The sequence below is a fragment of the Lissotriton helveticus genome, chromosome 2_1 (assembly GCF_964261635.1).
Source record: "Lissotriton helveticus chromosome 2_1, aLisHel1.1, whole genome shotgun sequence".
Classification (NCBI taxonomy): Eukaryota; Metazoa; Chordata; class Amphibia; order Caudata; family Salamandridae; genus Lissotriton; species Lissotriton helveticus.
Window position 1 is genome coordinate 1,995,601,862 of NC_136059.1, and position 18,966 is coordinate 1,995,620,827.

Below are 18,966 nucleotides of genomic sequence, written 5' to 3' on the forward strand. Positions count from 1 at the left end.
GTTTCTTTAAGTCTTTCCATTGACCTAGCGGTAGGTTAAACTGGCCCAATTCTATGTATTCGGAAAGTATGCGGTCAGACAAAGTGTGTCTGCTTCTTGATGGCACACTTGACTCTCTTGTGTTGTCAACAGATCCTGATGTGTTGTAAGTCTTACGAACTGGCCATGTGATAGCTTCAACAGATCTTAGAACCATGCGTGTCCGGCCCATTGCAGGGCTATTAGGATAGAGTGAAATGTTCCTGCATGCAACTGTGCATTATATATGTGATATCATTAGGATCGGTGGAAAGGCATAGGCAAAGCTCCAAGGCCATGTTATCACCAGGGCATTCTCAATCTGCGCAGGTGCGTTATGTATTGTACTGTTACCTGTTCTAAGATACATACAGGTTAGGTACTTTTCACTTCTCTCCTGGTCACGTGACGCTGTAAGTCCTCATTCCTCCTTTCATTTTAGGTTATGTAGCTCAGTGGGCTCTGACTCAGCCGCCCTCGGTGTCTGTGTCTCCGGGAGGAACCACTGGATTTACCTGCTCTGCCAGTGACATTGGAGGAGTGTGTGTGTATTGGTACCAGCAGAGGCCGGGCGGGGCCCCTCGAATGGTCATGTATGAGGATAAAAAAAGACCCTCAGATATCCAGAGAGATTCTCCGGCACCAACCCTAACCCTGGTGACACTGCCACATTAACCATCACCGGGGCCCTGGCGGAGGACGAGGAGGTCTATCACTGTCAGATCTATGATTATGATGCGTCACAGTGACACAGAGTGATGGGGAAGTAAGACTGGAACCCGCCCTGAAGGTACCACAGAGCGACGCCCTCACTCTCACTGCAGCTGCTGCAAAGGGGAAGATGTGACCAGTGTCCATATGTCACTCTCTGATGTGTTATATCCTTTAGGGCTTTAAAAGTGATCTGTCAGTAACATACCTAGAAGTGCCTCCCCTGACTACCTAAAGGTGACTAGTGTCCAGCTCCAGACTGAATGTCTTTCTAATGCTTTGTGTGACATACTTACTTTGACATACTTCGGGCGACATACTTCGGGCGACATACTTGGAACAGCACTGGTGACTTCCAGTTGACTCATTGTCCCCTCAGTGACACATTGGTCCAGTCCAGGTGCCCGAGTGTCTCGTCAGTGACTCACTCTGGGGTGATTGAATGTCCTGCTAGTGACCTACGTAGGAATCCTAGAGGGAGCCACTAATATGAGGCTGCTTGAGTATCTGACTAGGGCGATACTTAGGGTTGACTCACAGTTACGTGAGAGTCCAGTCAGTAACATACCTCGGACCGCCTAGTGATCTACAGCATCACATGCAGTAACATATGAGTGTCCTGCAGTGACATGCATAGTGCTGCTAGAGTGTCCTGTTCCAGTGCTGTAAGAAGGATGGACTGCAGAAAGAATGTGGTCGATTCACAGTAAGTGAGTAACAACCATTTGCAATGCGATAGGTCTCGCATTTGCAAGAGTTTGAGCTATTGGCATTGTAATGACAATGCTTTTTATTTGTGTTTTTTCAAACCTGCAAGTGGTGCCTAAATACTCACATAGTAGTTATAGCCCTTGCTTAAGAGAAGCAACGATGGCAGTAACAAAGGCATAGTTAACTCCAGCCTTGCTTCTCATAAATGCATGTTTATGCACCGCTTGCAGATTTTCAAAACACAATTAAACGGCATTGTCATTTACAATGCCAATAGCTCAACTTCTTGCAAATGCGAGACCTATTGCATCGCAAATGCTTGTTGCTTTATGTCTCACTTTTTGGGATTAGTCTTGCTGGTATCCTGCTAATCAGGACCCCAGCCTATCTGCTTTCTCCCTTAAATTGACATACATGTACTTTGGTACCCTCCAGATTGGATACTGGATACTAGGGACTAGATCAGTCCCTAGTATATGGTACACTATGTACCCAGGGTATAGGTACTCCAGTGGCCTCCCATGGGCTCAAGCATGTATTATGCCACCCATGAGAGGCCATATAAAATGGAAATCGAGGTCTGTTACTGCAGACTATGTAAGATGGTGCTTGCACCACTTACTTTAGATATAGGTTCACTATATTTAATGGTCACTACACTTAAAACTTATAAGTCACCCCTATAGCAGGCCTTCACAATCCTGAAGGCAGGGTGCTGGGTTTTATGTGAGAGGGTTCCCCTGCATGAGCAGAGCCCCTCTACAGCCTTCGGAAACCATTCTCCCAAGTTGTCTGAGACTCAGCCGGACATATAGGTAGAGGTGCATTATAACCTCGCGGTAAATGCTATCTAGAAAATGGCTGCATAAAAACATATCGAGTTTGGTGTCAAACACTTGGAATCATACCTCCACACCAGTAACTGGTGTTGGAGGTATGATTCCACCCTTCGGAAGCGACGTTCGTGGGGTCACCGGTCTACCCGGTAACAGCCTTCTCCACCCAGACAGCACAAAATAGATGCTGCCAGCCAGAGACACAGTCCTGCCCTCCTGCTACTGAGCCAAGCTCGAGCAGGGAAAGGCAGCACAATAAACATTCTGTCTACGTGCACTAGGCAATGTGTTTAGACAAGTCGTGATGAAGTCGTCATACCACTATTTTAGTATATGGTTCGGTCTCCCCCTGGAGCCCGCTGTGTATTGTGCTACTTACAACTGTTCTATTGATCCAGTATTGTGTGCTTGGTGTTCTAACCTCGTGTAGAGGATAGCAGAGTGTGTTATATTAATAAATACATATTTTTATATAACTACTTGGTGGTTCTCCTTCATTTAGTCATTCAGGAGGTGATATTCTGGTAAATCAAGCTGCTTCACATTCATTCAAGATTAAGCCTGAAGGCTGCTCTCCATAGCTACTACTAGGATAGCTTTCATAAAAGTTATCTTTGACCTCATACATCATAAGAGTCATGTCGATTGGTACAGGTGCCCACTTTAACTAGTAGACAGCATATACCAAGTCACCTTCTCACAAATATAAACTTACCTCTTGTCCCCTGTCAAATTCTTCCATGATCCTTGAACCCTACCAATACCAGCTGGCACCACCCTCTCTCCAAGGAGAGTTACAATAATCTCTATTTGGGCCTGCTCTTTGTGACTCTTCCAACCCTTTAAGTGAACCCCAAACATCTGAAAGCGCACAGAAAACTCAAATCACAATCTAGTCAGTTTCATTGTGTTAATTCACATATGTACCCCCACATGCTTCATAATAACAGTAGCTGTTCACATCATTAAAATAAATATTACCCAACACCTGTACATTTACCAAAAAACGTCCAGTTGCCAGCCCTTCTCCAAAACAATAGAAACTGTTTCAGAAGTACACCCAACAAACCGTGACCCACAATTTCTGATCATCTCCAATCAGAAGCACCCCCCCGGTTGTACTACAAGGAACCAACCTGCATTTACATCTCTGTTTCATAACATCAATTTGTAACAGGCACATATATCTTTTTCAATCCGTACTGGCAACTGAGAGGGAGCCTTGACACTGTTGACAACTATATACATCTATCAACAATGACTTTAATAAGCAAAATGGAAGCTACACTCTCCTGAACCCTCCATGTATCTCCCAAGCAAATTCATTTTGCTCGTCGATTAATCTGCCATCTGAATATCATTGAGCTACAAGTGGAAATCCAAGGCTCTGTATAGGTGCAGCCTCCCAGGGGAGCAAAAATGCAGCTCAGTAGGCTTTGGCTTAGAAATCCCAGCACCGTCAGCAGTTGCTGCCTTCTATAAAGCCAATGCAGGAGTGTATAACAGGGCGTCATGACCCTTTTCTGGGCCCGGAGCAAACAAATACTTCAGGCAAAGTACTTGCATCACTCTAATGAACTGATGCATCCACAGACATGTGCTACCGGAAGCTTCAAGATTATTAGGCAGATAGGGTCTCACCCAGTATAGTGGTTTTCCAAGCAGTAGGCAGCAGCAGTGTCATGCTGCAATTATCAGGGGACATAGGAATGAGAAGATGTTTTTGGGACGCAGTTCCCAGAGTAAACTGAGGAGAGACCTGGGCACCCACTTGCAGCACGGTTGCCCCTGGCTAACTCGCAAAGGCACTCTGTTTTTGTCTGGGTGATTCCCAAGCTAAGAACACGTTGGGTCTTCTCCTTCTGGATAGCCTTCTTCCGTATGACTAAGTAGGCTCCATCCCTCTCTGAACAAGTAGGCAGCTTCTGGGCGCTAGGCAGAACCTTAGCTCCTCCAGCGAAAACTGCAGACTTCAGGTGATGTTCCACCTCTCTGGGATGCTGGTTTTCAGGCATATACTTTACTTTACTTTACTTGTGGACTTGTATAGCGCAGCGAATCATCCCCAAAGGGATCTCTCGGCACTTCGAAGAGAGGGTTATACTGGGCAAATATAATTAATAGAGCCATGTCTTTAGACGTTTTTTGAACATAGTGATCTTGTTACAGGCTCTGATGTTCAGCTCTGAAGTTCTGTGGTAGTTTATTCCAGTGACTGGCTGCCAGATGGGAAAAGGCTCTACCACCCATCCTTACCTTATGTATTCTGTGGGAACACAAGAGGTTCGCATTACCAGATCTAAGTTGTCGCCCAGGCTGGTACCAACTGATTTTATTTTTGAAGTACGCCGGGCCACTATCTTGTAATGATCTGAAAGCTACACAGAGCATCTTAAAGATGGCACGCTTCTTAACCGGGAGCCAGTGTTATTGATTCAGCAAGGGGGCAGAGGGCGTATGTGCCGGCTTATTGAGGGCAAGACGAGCTGCCGTGTTCTGCACCACCTGGAGCCTTGATAGAAGATCCTCCCACGCCCCCACTAGCAGCGAATTCCCGTAGTCCAGCCGACTCACCAGGAGTGACTGGGTAAGGATTTTTCTCGCTGACAAGGGGACCCAGGGGAAAACCTTCCTGAGCATCCTCATGGTGCCAAAACAGGTCCCGGCCACAGTCTTGACCTGCTCCTCCATAGACAGTTTATCGTCTATTTTTACACCTAGGTTCTTGGCCCAGCTCTTGGGGAGGGGGGCTTCGCCCAACTCAGAGGGCCACCATTCTGGAGACCAGATGGATTTGGCCTTCCCAAACAGTAGAATCTCTGTCTTTGAGGTGTTAAGTTGTAGGACATTTTTCCTCATCCAACTGGCTATGCTAGACATGCAGCGCTTAAATTTTAGTTGAGTTGCCATGATGTCCTCCTCAATGGGGACGATGAGTTGTGTATCGTCCGCATAAGAGATGGTCGCAAAACCATAGCCTCTGATGATGTCAGCCAGAGGGGTCATGTATACGTTGAACAGGGTAGGACTCAAAACAGACCCTTGCGGGACTCCCCTGTCCAACTCAGTGGTTTGCGATATGAATGTGTCTAGCTGGATGCTCTGAGTGCGGCCCGACAGGAAACTTTCTATCCACTTAAGGGCCCTGCCCCTCACCCCAATGCCCCCTAATCTGTCCAGCAGCTGCTTATGCGAGATGGTGTCAAAAGCTGCTGACAGATCAAGGAGGACTAGGATCACTGGAGTCCCTCTATCCAGAGTCATTCTAATAGTATCCGTCACCTCCAACAGTGCGGTCTCCGTGCTATGTGAGGCACGGAAGCCGGACTGCGAGGGATCCAGGAGGTTGTTCTGTTCCAGATAGAGGGATAGTTGTTGGTTCACTAGGGTTTCCAAGATCTTTGAGCAGCAGGGAAGGAGCGAGATAGGTCTATAGTTCTGCAGCTCATTCAGGTCGGCAGATGGTTTCTTTAGCAGTGGCTTTACACGTGCCATTTTCCACTTATTCGGAAAAATGGCTGTCACCAGAGAGATATTATATATTATGGAGAGCGCACCTGCTAGCACCGGGCTAAGTGTCGCCATGACAGCTGGCGGCACTGGGTCCAGTGGTGTGCCCGATTTTACCCGGCTCAGTAGAGAGCCGACTTGCTCTTTTGTTATAGACGAAAAAGAGTTGATCCCAAAAGAGGGCTTTTCATTCGGCCGTAGAGCATTAGATGGTTGTCCCTCAACTAGTTCCTCTTCCTCCATGTTGATATTTTGATAGATCAAATCGATCTTTTGAGTAAAATAGCTGGCCAGCTCATCACAACGTTCCTGGGTGGCGGGGGGTAACACATTTTCGGCTTGAGGGTTCGTAAACTCCTTCAGGATCTAATATAGTTCCCTGGAGGAGTCTTTTGCTTCTGTGATGCGAATACCCAAGTGTGACCTTCTTGCTGCTTTGCAGCTATTGAGGTAAAGTTTGTGGGCCTTACAGTACTGTGATTCATCTATGTTATCCTTAGACTTCCTCCATCTCCTCTCTAAAGCTCTACAAATAGTTTTCTCCTTCCTAAGGGTGTCCGTATACCAGGGGGCAGGAGCTGCCCTCTCCTGTACAGTTGCTTTTTTGAGAGGGGCTACAACATCCAGGGCTTCTTGGATTGCTGCCTCCAGTTTGGCACAGGCCAGGTTAGGGTCCTCAAATGAGTCAAGAGCAGGATCCAAAAAAACCTGACCAAAAGTGGCCGACGTTACTCTAGAACATGGTCTACGCAGAGTCTCATGGCCCTGTGCCCACTTGGATGTTGGAACTTGCATCACCCGAAATTGTAGGGCTAGATGATCGGTCCAGCCAAGTACTTGAGGGGGATCAACTGCTAACTCAGATATATTAGAAAAGAAGGCATCTAACGTATGGCCTGCTCTGTGCGTGTGGCTGGTCTTATTTAGTGTCAGATAAAGGGATTCCAGGGCTGCTATCAGACTAGCCGTGTCCGGATTGGTGAGCAGATCTAAATGATGGTTAAAGTATCCAATTAGTAGGAACCTATTAGCTTTCAGGACATGAGGAGCCAATCTGTCTAGAAGAGTGGAACAGAATGCCTTCTTACTGCCTCCCGGGGGATGGTATACCAGAGCCCCTGTCCAAATGATGGTCTGATCACACTCTACTCTAAATATTAGAAGCTCCAGATTGGAGGGGGACACTCTATCCAGTGCCCTCAAGTAGTAAGGGGAACGGGTGGCGATTACTAAGCCACCTCCACGTTTACCCAGTCTGTCCAGCCTAATAACTGAGTAGTCCTCTGGGAAGGCAACTGCTAAGACCGGGGTAATGTCTTTGCTAAGCCAGGATTCAGTGAAAAGACAAATGTCAGGTTTCAATTCCTCTAATAGGTCCCATGTTTCCATAGCATGTTTGGAGATAGATCTAACATTCAAATAAACTCCTTGCATGTAATTTCTCTGTATGTGTAGCCATGTACCACTGGGTTCCTCATAGTTCTCATCTTGCAGCCTTTGAGGTGGCGGTGCAGACAAAAGGGGATTAGGGGAAAGGGAAGAGTGTTCTGCCACTTTCCGATCTCGACTAGTGTGCTCATCATAACTAATGGCCCTGTTGTTTCTAGTTGCTTGGTCCTCACCATTGCTCCTATTGCATACTGGCGCAAATCCCAATTCCAGGAGTGTGTCGCGCGTGTATGTAATTCTTCCCCCCCTACATATCCCTGCTGTACAACTGGCAGCATCCCGGGCGGCGTCCAGACGCGGACGGGCGCAGACGGGCTTGCCTTTGGCGAGCCTTAGGCGTGCCCGCTGCGCGCCCGCTCTGGTTGCAGGAATTTATGGCGTGGGCGTGTGGCCAACTAGAACGCTAACCTCCAACCAATGCCACTGAAAAAAGACTGGAAGTCGGCTCTCTCCACACAGTCGCCTAATGCGATTGCGGTGGACTGGAGAGCTTCTAAAATGCCTCGAAGTTAAAAGCACAATTCCCAACAGTTTACAGCCCCCCCCCCAGAAAATAAGCCATTCACACAGTTTTTAAAAACGATCTTTCGTCAGACAGGGTTTCGTGACATTGCCCCCGTACCGCTCCTCGTGCGCGCCCGCTCTGGTTGCAGGAATTTATGGCGTGGGCGTGTGGCCAACTAGAGCGCTAACCTCCAACCAATGCCACTGAAAAAAGACTGGAAGACGGCTCTCTCCACACAAACAGACGCCTAATGCGATTGTGGTGGACCGGAGAGCTTCTAAAATGCCTCAAAGTTAAAAGCACAATTCCCAACAGTTTACAGTCCCCCCCAGAAAATAAACTATTCACACAGTTTTTTTAAAAAGATCTTTCGTCAGACAGGGTTTCGTGACATTGCCCCCGTACCTCTCCTCGTGCGCGCCCGCTCTGGTTGCAGGAATTTATGGCGTGGGCGTGTGGCCAACTAGAGCGCTAACCTCCAACCAATGCCACTGAAAAAAGACTGGAAGTCGGCTCTCTCCTCCATATACCAGGCCTTGTCACACCGCAGTTCTTAAAGTAAACCCTTCCTTGTTCACAAAGAATTGCAACAAAGTGGGGTGGTTTGGTCCCACTTTTATACACATGCCCTAGATAGGGAAAGTGCATACATTGTCTGAAGCTTCAGAACCAGTTTGGGGTGGCAGCGTTACAAGGTTTCGCGATTCAGTCTATTAGGCTACATGTTCCCTATTTTCTCTCACCTTTCCATTTTAAAAAAGTTTGTGAAAATGTTTTTTGTCAGTATTTTATTTCTAGTGATAATTTTTCTGCATTTACAATTGGCTTCTATTTTGCAGTATACAAGTGAAAATTGTCAATACTTGCATTTATAGGCTGCTAAAAATAAACTTAAAAACTGAAAATGGCTTTTCAAAAATGAAGTGTATGTATATATTTATATAAATATATTTAGTCAAAAGGGAGCAAGGATTCCACAAGTGAGTGGGACTAGTGACTAATAATGATCTCCTGGAGAATATAACTTGTTATTTAGAAGACTAGGAAATTGAAAATCAGAAATGATGATCACTGTACGAAAACAAATTTGCCTGGGTTGGTTAGCTTTTCCCACGTGGGCGCCTTTTAATCATACACAATTAAACATTATGATTGGAAACATACATTAGGTGGCTACATGTTATGTTAGAATTTTTCTACTTACTCGTGCAGTAGAATCTCTGCTGCAAGTTACCAAGACATCAATAGTTGGGTGCAAGTCCAAGCCATATACAGCACTCAAGTGGCCATGATAATGCCTAATGACCTAAACAGCAAAGAAAATCAATCTGCGTCAAATCAATTGTTTTGAACTATGGCAGATTGCAGTGCAGTTAGTTCAAAGTCAGTTTACAACAGAGCACAGACACTGCATGACGGAGTAAAGAAAGAAAGGTACCTTGTTGTACTCAAGATCCCAGCATTTCACCTGCTTATCTTCTCCACAAGAAAAAAGGTAAGGACTTCTCGCACTCACAATTACCCCTCGCACTGTGCTAATATGCCCAGTTAGCGACAGCTTCAATTTGCCACTAGCTAAGTCCCAGATCTGAATTGATACAAGAAAGAAAGAAAAAATATTAGTGTAATAGTGTATGGCAAGAAGAAAGCTCAATCTAGGTATGTAACAAAGAAAAGTTTGCAAAGCAACTACGTAATACGACCGGACTGGTTTATTAGAACACTCAAAGTGGAGAAAGCAACTAAAGAAGACAGATAGAAAACTAGAGGAGGAATGTCAGATTGAATGAGTGAACAAAGGTATTCTAACTATATTTGAGATTCTACAGGTTTTTCATGAACTAAACAAGTACTGTTGGTAAGGCATGAAGGATATGGGTTCCCACAACAGATGTAAAAGACATCTACTAAATAAAATCCGAAACATAACATTCTATTAAACATCAAACTAGAAAGAGAGAGAAATATGAGGTACAGAGATCAAATTATTCAGCGGAGGCTCCTTCGCTATGGCGGAGTAGCGTCGCCCCCCGCCCCTGCCAGCATTTAAATAAAAAAAAAAAAAAAGAGTTTAAAACCACTTTTAATATCGTTTTATTTAGCTTGGGGAGGGGCCGGGTTATGAGGGCGAGTGGTGGGCTCTACCTACACTACACATGTGGTTTTTGGCCGGCGGTCACAGGACAGCCAAAAACCACACGTGCAGTGACCCCTCTCCAACCCCAGCAGCATTGCTAGGGCTGGAGAGAGCAGGCACAGACTCCCAGTCTGTCCTGGAGCGCACATCATCGGCGCTCAGGCCAATCTCGAAGCTGGACTAATGTGAGAAAAATTCAGGATTGGCCACAGGGCAGGCTGGGAGCCTGTTGCTGCTTGCAGCGGTGGAGAGAAGTGGAAGAGCGCGACTCGATACTGGAGTAGGTAAGTTTAATTTTTTATTCGTTATCCCATTCACCCAGTCTCTTTTGTAAAACATTTTTAACCTCCATTGGCCCCGTCCTCCCTTTCCTGCACCGGCTCTTCTCCCCAGTATGATCCACTCCTGTAATGATTAATTGCCAATATCATCGATTTCTTTTACTAACCTTAATGGTTCTATCTGCAGATCCAGTAACAAACCACTGATTTCCAGGTTCTACTGCAATACACCTCACCCAGCCCAAGTGGCCACTGATAACCTGTGAAAAAACACATAAGAAAGCAAAATAAGTATAAAAAACTCACAAACAGTTGATTATAAATTAAGCACCTTTATATGGTTATTTTACCCAAAAGCAGGGGGAAAATAAGTGACAAAAAAAATGTCAAATTACCTGCCTTTTATGCATGGAATATGAGACTAAATATCGAACTTTAAAACAACAAACATCATGCCGCAGAACTGTAATATGTTACAATCGCCAACTACCAAATGTTAGTCACAACCAATTCTTTAATTAAGAAACGTGATCTAACAATGAAGAAACGTTGATCAAACAATGGAAAACCGGCTTCATACACGGAAACTAAGCACACTTATTTCCTATCCAAAGACCTATAGAAATAGTATTGCTCTACAGCTTTGAAAGAACACTCAATATTTATGATGAAATTATTACACATTGTTAGCTTTAGGTCCATAGTACTAACAGCATTTAGTCATACTCAGAGTGTGCAGCTCCATCACACCAACAAGTGAATAAATCAATCTTCATCCACTTAAACAGTCCCAAACTATAACTCCTACTACTCCAATTCAACAAGCTGGCACACACACTTTACCATACCTGTAGCACACTAACCAGCCAAATGTCATCAGAACAATACCATACACAAGACAGAACCCTGGGGTTATGGACTGAAACCTTACCAGTGAAATAATAGCAGTGTTGTAACATACTATCAGATCACCATAAAACTACAATGCATACAAACATGCAGATATGAAAACCATTCAGCCACTACAGAACATTAAATAGTTTTCAAATGAAAATAGCTACTTGTTTAGAATGGGGATTAAACCATAGTAATACAATTCAAACAATAGGTTCACAGGTACCCTAATTTGCTGTGAAAACCTTCGGTAGCCCACACAACATTATGAACGGAATGGCACAAATAGAAATCAGCACATCCAACATCTTCATCCTGTCAACATACTCCTGCATTCAACATTTCATGTGCTCCAAAGGAAATGGTGTGGATTTGACGATACTTTCAAGAAATGTGCTAGCTATAAGGTGCTTGCGCATGACCAGACAGCACAGGGTAGTAAGAAAATCCAATGCAGATTTTAATAAAGAAGAAACAGGTTAAACAGGTCAACACATGATACAGCTCAGTATACTCACTTCGACCAAAGAGATTTCAGAACTTACTCTGTAAAGTTTCCATGGTGGATGCCACTGGGGTTTTGGCATAGTCTGAGCTTTCTTTACCACCAAGGCCATATTCTTGGTTCCACCTGATTCCATAGACATCTAAACAATCAAGAATGTGTATTAGGGTTGGATATAAACTGATCAGTTATTTTCTAAGCATTATCAAGACTTAATGAAAAAAGACTAAAATACATTAAAACTAGCAAACACTGCCAGACCATTTCAGTAAGCCTATATCTTCCTCTGCTGTAACAGCAGAAAGCCTACAAAAACTCCTAACAATTTTCGAAAGTTTGACTTAAGAGTGAGTCATATGAAAGATGCATCAAATTAAAAGTGAAATGTGAAATTCTTTAGGGGTGGGAATGTGAATGCTTTGTGGTCTGTTACTGCCCTTGTACATGTATAAAAGTTACATGCTTAGCAGGTGAAATGTGAAGAAGTAAAATGTAATAAACAGATGCACATCAATTACAGTTATGCTATGAAGAACTTATGCCACAATTAGACATTGAAAGGGTTGGCAAAGAAAAAATTTAGCTCATATGGTACAGCAAGGAACAGCTCATACAACGTTTCATACTTCCAGGTAACACACAATTTCAAACTCTCCTGTGTTAGCATCCTCTCCAGATTGCAGGATAAGCAATTTATGGGACATACCCATTGGTAAAATTTTCTCTCCGATAATTTAACTTTTCCCTGGACTTTGTGATGTGGCCAGCCGTGTCCATGTTTAGTCATATTTAGAAAAAAAACAAGAAAGAAGAGCAGTCCTTTTACCCTAATTATTACCAGCTTGAAGATCTCTCAGGTGAGGTCAGAGGTGAAGTCAGATGAGCGTTTATACTTTGTAACAACACCTCCTGGGTAACATCAGTATTTGCTTGGCAATGGTATATAAAAAAAAAGGAAAAGTGTTTTCCCTACTGTAGTGACAATGGCTCCATTATCGGAGGGCTGTTCCAATTGGAGGCAGATGTCGCATCACTGATGTGCATATAGTAATACCCACAAAAAATATTGTTTGGCCTTAAGTTAGCTGCCTCACTGATCTGCACTACACAAACTCATTAAGAGTGCTGATGTGAAAGCCCCCTGGTATAATTGACAAAAATAACCTGCATGTTGCTGAATTTATTACTGATAGCAGCCATGAATAATTGAATAGTTTCGAAAAAGGCAGTCGATCCCTCCAGGTTATTTCACCAGGCTCCTTTGGCAAAAACAAGGCTATTTTATATTGCAAACATGTCATTGGAATAAAATGATGGGTTGGCTGTCAACCCATGCTGTATACAGGTATCTAGTGGTGGGTGGAAGAAAAATGTGAATGGCAACTGAACAGACTGAAGGCTGAAGAGGGCACATGTGGTTAGATGTATGCATTTTCTTTCAATATAAGGGAATTTTTTATTACACTTTTGCAACATATATCCACACCAACAATGAATTTACAAAATAGCAAATGAAACCTGGTCAGCTTTCTGTTATTAAGACACTCACCAGAGACACCCCAAGAGGCTGAGAACGTTCACCTACTCCAGAAGCGGTTCGCGGAGCATCTATCCTGTTTACAAAAATGAAAAGGAAATGATACTTTTAAGGCAACTGGATTCACACAGATATCACTTTAAATGGCTGACTCAAGATTGCCTAACCTGCAGGGCTAGATTTGTAAATTCAAGTAAATTATTGTAATTTTAAACAGCCCCACTGAAGATAAGAGAGCATCAGAAGCTATAAATATTGGTACAGACAGGCCGCCATTAAAATTTCAATACCCTAATCTACAGACTCTGTTGGCAAATCCAGTAGAAGTCACCTTTGAGACCCACTAGCTTTGACAACAGTTTTTAGTTGTACAGTACAGTACAGTATCCCCCAAGCTGTGCAGCATGGCTAAAGAAGAATCAAATAAAAAAAGAAAGCTTATGACGCAGTGACCCTAATCGTTCTGTAGGCATATAACCACACATGTGCAAGCCTACAAAATGAAACAGACATTTTTTTCTATTTGTGTTAACCAATCAGAGTTAGATCTGTAAATTAAAAGAAAAAAATCTGCAAAAGCATATTTTTTTCCCAAGTGGGTGGGGCGGAAGCAACACAGGAGTGCAGAGACAGCACTGGGGGCTGGAAGCAACACTGGGTGAGCGGGTTGGAGGGCAAAGAAAAACAAACAGGCGAGAGCGAATGCCAGGGAGAGAAGCAAATGAGCGAGAAAGCAGTGCTGCGGAAGAAGCACTTGAGTGCATAATGGGGATGGACAAGGAGAAGTACACATGCGAATGAGCGCAACATGCAATAAGGCGGGGCTTGAGAAGTACATGAAGGAGGCATCTGGAAACACACTTGTGTAGTGCTTAGGACAAAAGAAAAAGTATTTTCTAAACGTGAGCAGTGGAGGACACTGGGTATGTTCCAGGGACAGGACGGAGAAGATGGAAAAGGCAAGCGACTGAATAAGAAGTAAGCAAATGAGAATAACAGTAAAGCCAACCAACGGTAAGCAATAGGTGGGCTGCAAGCCCCTCTAGGTTCTTTATAAGCCCACAATGGATCTTTTGCAACTAGACAGCTATACTATCTGGCAGGCTCAGCCTAAAAAGGGTCTTCTTGCGCATTGCTGTTGGCAATCTCCTATAAGGTTTCACCGCCCAGCAGCTGAACCCACCACCCACTTAGATTTGTATGTAATAAGGATCTTTATGGTGAAATATATTTAAAAGCCAATAGCATACAGCTTTTGCTCCTTTAGTCTGTTAGTGGCTTCACAATCTAACCCTCAATTGAATTGGAGATTAAATAATACCCGAGTGGCAGCAAGCTCTGGTAGGAGTCGGAACAAAAAAGACAAGAGTCTCTGAAGGCACCTCTGTAGAAGCGTAGGGTCGCACACAGGTGGTGGGGAGATTGGTTGTGCTGCAAAGAATTGGAGCATGATCTTGATTGGGGCAGAGCCAATTAATGTTCGGGTTGGACATCAACACCAGTATCAGATTTTCCTCTGGCATTGGCACCGGCATCAATGAATGAGGGACCAAAGTGGGTCTTGGAGCCAGTGTAGAAATTTGAACTGGAGTCGTTGCTGAATCCAAGACAGGAACAAGTGGTTCAGACATAGCTGAATATGCACCCACTGGAGGTAATCAAACTGAGTGCCTCCACAGAAACTTGGTGCCCAAGTCGCGCCAGACAGAGCTGAAAGAGTGCCTATGAATAGCAGTATGCAATTTTTGAAGGCCTCAACCTGCTGTAGCATCACCGATGGTTGGGGGACTCTGGCACATCAGGATCATCTGCAGAACTGTCTCCTCAATCATAGAAAAGTTCATGCAGGAGAGGCCTTGAGTGTAGGAGCTGGTGTGGCACTCAACTTGGAGTGGAGCAAAAGGGAGACTTACGTGAGGCCTGTGGTGCCTGTATTCAGCCACATACAGCTTTGCTTCAAGGTGCCCGGATCTCATTAAGGTGCATGAGGGCACATTGTAAGAAGATGGGTTTCGATTGCAGTAACCCCCACACTTATTGCCAGATTTCTGATGCACTTTGACTTGATGTGCCCTAGGTTCCTGCCAATCAGGTTCCCAGAGCCTGTGTTCTTTCCCAAAACTGGACCGTTGCATCACTGATTGGCAAGTCTCTGGCCACATGCAAGTCCCTTGTAAAAGGTACCATGGTTACCAAGGGCACTGTGACCATAGAAGGCCTCGAAGGGCTGCAGCACCTACTGTGCCACCCTTATAGGCCCTATACCTTAACACCCACACACCGCAATTGCAGAATGCATGTTTTGGTGCATAGAAAAGTGAAGAGTCGACATGGCACACGTCCCCAATGCCTGAGGCCTAGGTAAGCACCCCTCTAGCAGGGTGCACTAGCCCTCAGGAGATGGTACAGTGACATGAGCCCTGTAGCCCCTACAATGTAAAAGTCCATTCTTATACATTGTAAGTTTAGCAAAGCCATAAAGAGCATAAGGTCTGGGAGTTGGTCATTACAAAATCCACAGCCTCATTATTGGTTTACCAAAACCTGGGATTTTTGGTAGCAAACTTCACAGCACATTAAACCCATACTGATGCCAGTGTGGGCATCTTAGAGATGCCCCATGAAAAACGACCAGCCTCTGGTGGGTTCCCAGACTGGTAAACGCCAGGCTGCCACCACGAGACATGTTTCTGGGCCCCTGAAGTGTGAGCCTTCATTCCCTGAGCCCAAAAACAAAGCCTTTCCTGGGCAGAGGTGGTGACACCTCCCCCAGGCCAGGAAGAGCCATCTGTGGCAGAGATGCTTCAAAGGTCTTGCCGCCTTTGTAACACGACCCCCAACCTCTCCTGTTATCAGGAGCAGGCCCTTTTTCCGTCTCCCCTCCTTTTTGGTGGGAAAAATTAGAACCGCTCAGAAGGTGTGCCCACCTCTGCCAACCCTACCCCTCAGGTGAAGGAGGAAAGGCGAAGCCCACTCTTCAGTGCCCGCCATCTTGCAGATGACAGGCACTCTTCAATCAGGATTAGTGATTGTGCCCACTCCCCCACGTGGGGTGAGCACACCAAGGGTGTAGTCACCCTAAGGTCAGTAGCCCATTGGCTACTGACCTCGAGACCCCTCAAACGCCCCCTAAATACGGTATTTAGGGAGCAGCGCTGAATCAAGAAGGGAGATTCCTGCAACCTACAAAGAAGGACGAAAGAAGACACCCAGCAGAAGAGACTGCAGAGAAGAACTGACTTGGCCCCAGCCCTACCGGCAAAATAAACTCCCAAGACACACTCTGAGCCTGCTGAGAAAACCGATGCCAGGAACCACCACTGCACTCGACACCTACAGCCCGAATCAGAGTGGCCCACTAGTCCCAGCGAGGTCCCCCGTGGGTTGGCCCCTCCAGACCCCCCCAAACCACGAGTGGCACCGGAAGGTGAAATCCGACCTCAAAAGACACCCCTGCATCCAGCCACCCTGTGCCCTGGAGAAGAGAACACGCGGTGCACTTACGTCCCGAGCCCTCCAGCTTACCTGCCCAGCTGTTGGTTCCTCCTGGAAGACTTCCTGGACCGAGCCTGCAGCTAAAAACCAAAACCAGCAATCCTCATTGAAAAAAAAACAGGGCACCCAATGCCAAAACAGCACCCTTTACCTGGTCGCCTTGGTACCGCTGTGGGTGCACCTTGGGTGCTAAACCGGATCCCCCTTTGCCCCGAGCCTAAAACCAGGAGCTTTGCTCCCACAACCTTGTGGCCTGCTCATGAGCAGCCACCGACCGGAGGCCCCCTATCCCCGTTGGATAACATATCGGCCTTAGCACTCTGAACCCGGCCGCCCTAGTGCCGCTGAGGGTGCTTTGAGAGTGCATCCTTGACCCTTGGGGAATCCTGCTTCTAACCCCAGAAAGCCAACTCCCAAACCTCAGTACTACCGTTAAGTCGATAACATTGTTTTCTCCAATAGGACTGCATTGAACTGATTTTTTGTGAAAATTGTTTTAAGCGTGGATTTGCTTTGTATGACACTCTAAGAAACTGCAAATATACAAGAACTGACTTACTTACCTTTTCTCTAGGAAATGTCCCAGTGTGATATCTCGGCATATCACACGGAGTAGAAAAAGTAACTTCAAAAGTAATCTGAAAAGTTACTTGAAAAGTAATAAGTAAAATAACTGAAAAGTAATTTAAACTGCTTTACAACCAAATGATTTACCTGTAACCAATCCTACTGCATTCAAACTGAATTTAACTGCATTATTCCTTCAAAGTGTTATTATACTTACCTGTATCAGGCCTGGGTTGGTTCTAGAAAGTAAAATATAACTAAACAATATTTTCATACTAATACAATTGGTCTAAGTTCAGGCTTTGACTGCGCGACATAATTTCTTGCCTAAGTGTGTACAATAAATGCTTAACACTACCCTCTGATAAAGCCTTACTGCTCGCCCACACTACCACAAAAGGAGAATAAGGTATTATCTACTTTTACCTCTGCCTACCTTTGGGGATCCCCTGGACTCTGTGCACCCTATACCTTACTTTAGTATAGCATATACAGAGCCAGCTTCCTATACACACTCATTGAACAATGTGGAGTTGTGTCACAAGCCCAAGCACCAAAGACACATCGCATGTGAGTTCATGACCTACATTGGTTTTCTGCAGTCAAGTTATGGTTTGATGCCTGTAGTTTTAGGAGGGGACACAGATACCTTGCACACTGGGTATCGTTTATAAAAACCATTGAAAGACAAAAAGTGAGAGCGGAGATCCTGCTCTACGTTAGAAGTAACTGATGACAGTGCATCGTGGTGGCACTTAAGGTTGAGGAATCTGCAGTTAGAAGTATCCATTAGAAATATCTTGTCCGATTTGAAGGTGAGCATTAAGCTATCAGGATTTGTTGATTGTTAATGTGTAATCCAATGTATTTTTTTAGACGTAATAGAGTCTAATGCGGTTTACTTAATTTTCCTATTTAGTCTTTGTTGGTATGCTTGAAACCCAGATGAAGACAGAGCACCAAACTTTAGGTCCAAATGTAAAGGCTAAAAAAACATTAATTTAAGGTGAAGCCATGCCCCGATTCACTGTGTGTTTTGGGTACAAGATTAAACAACTTGCTATATTCCAAATTCAACATCAGATTGGGGATTAGTGCACTCCATTTTTTTCAAACAACTTTTCATTGAGCATTTTCACTTATGATTGTGCAATCATCAATGCAGAGATTGTTATATACAGGCATATTAAACCTTCCTTACATTACTACATTCATATTATATGAATGGTCGCCCATTCCCACTGGCCCTCCATTTTGTCAGATCAACTGCCTTGGTGCCACCGCGGCTGCAGTTCTTGTTCTCGGTAGTACCCCTCATCTTACTGTTATTCGTCCGCCACCCTTTTCGGCCCTTTGTGAGGGAAAGGTTTGAGCCTGGCCCGTCTTTTGTCCATCTCTTGCAAGCGATCAATCCAAAACTCACAAACTCCCTCCCCCTGTCAGGCGTGTCATATGCAGCAATATTCGATCCATATTCGAGGGACACTATGTGCTCTGAAACTCTGTTTGGTATGCCACTCCTTAGTCTTACCATCTGTATCTGTACGGGGACACCCTTTCTCTTCCTGTTCATCCCATTCCCACCCTTCTTTATTCATAGGCTGTGATCTCTTGCTTCTCACTCCTGGGCTTCCGTGCGGCGCATCTTCTGCCTCAACCTCTGGACTCTTTAATGGTTCCACCAGTGCTGGCCATGACCGAGCTGCTTCCAAAGACTTCTCGCTACCAGCTTTCTTGACTGTCCGTAGTCTCAATGCTCCCTCACACTCTGCCTATTTTAAAACTCTCTCTTCCATCTGCAAGGACTCGG

General features: G+C 44.9%; 1 protein-coding gene across 1 annotated transcript in view; it reads right to left on the reverse strand.

Annotated features, from left to right (window-relative positions):
* Positions 1 to 18,966, reverse strand: part of PLRG1 (pleiotropic regulator 1) — a 138,747-nt gene that overhangs the window by 51,698 nt on the left and 68,083 nt on the right. The window contains exons 6-10 of the mRNA XM_078676958.1: positions 13,107 to 13,170; positions 11,598 to 11,699; positions 10,326 to 10,418; positions 9,179 to 9,328; positions 8,945 to 9,046 (exon numbers count right to left, since the gene is read on the reverse strand). Coding sequence (XP_078533084.1) covers positions 8,945 to 9,046; positions 9,179 to 9,328; positions 10,326 to 10,418; positions 11,598 to 11,699; positions 13,107 to 13,170 — 511 coding nt within the window. The remainder of the gene's footprint in view (positions 1 to 8,944; positions 9,047 to 9,178; positions 9,329 to 10,325; positions 10,419 to 11,597; positions 11,700 to 13,106; positions 13,171 to 18,966) is intronic.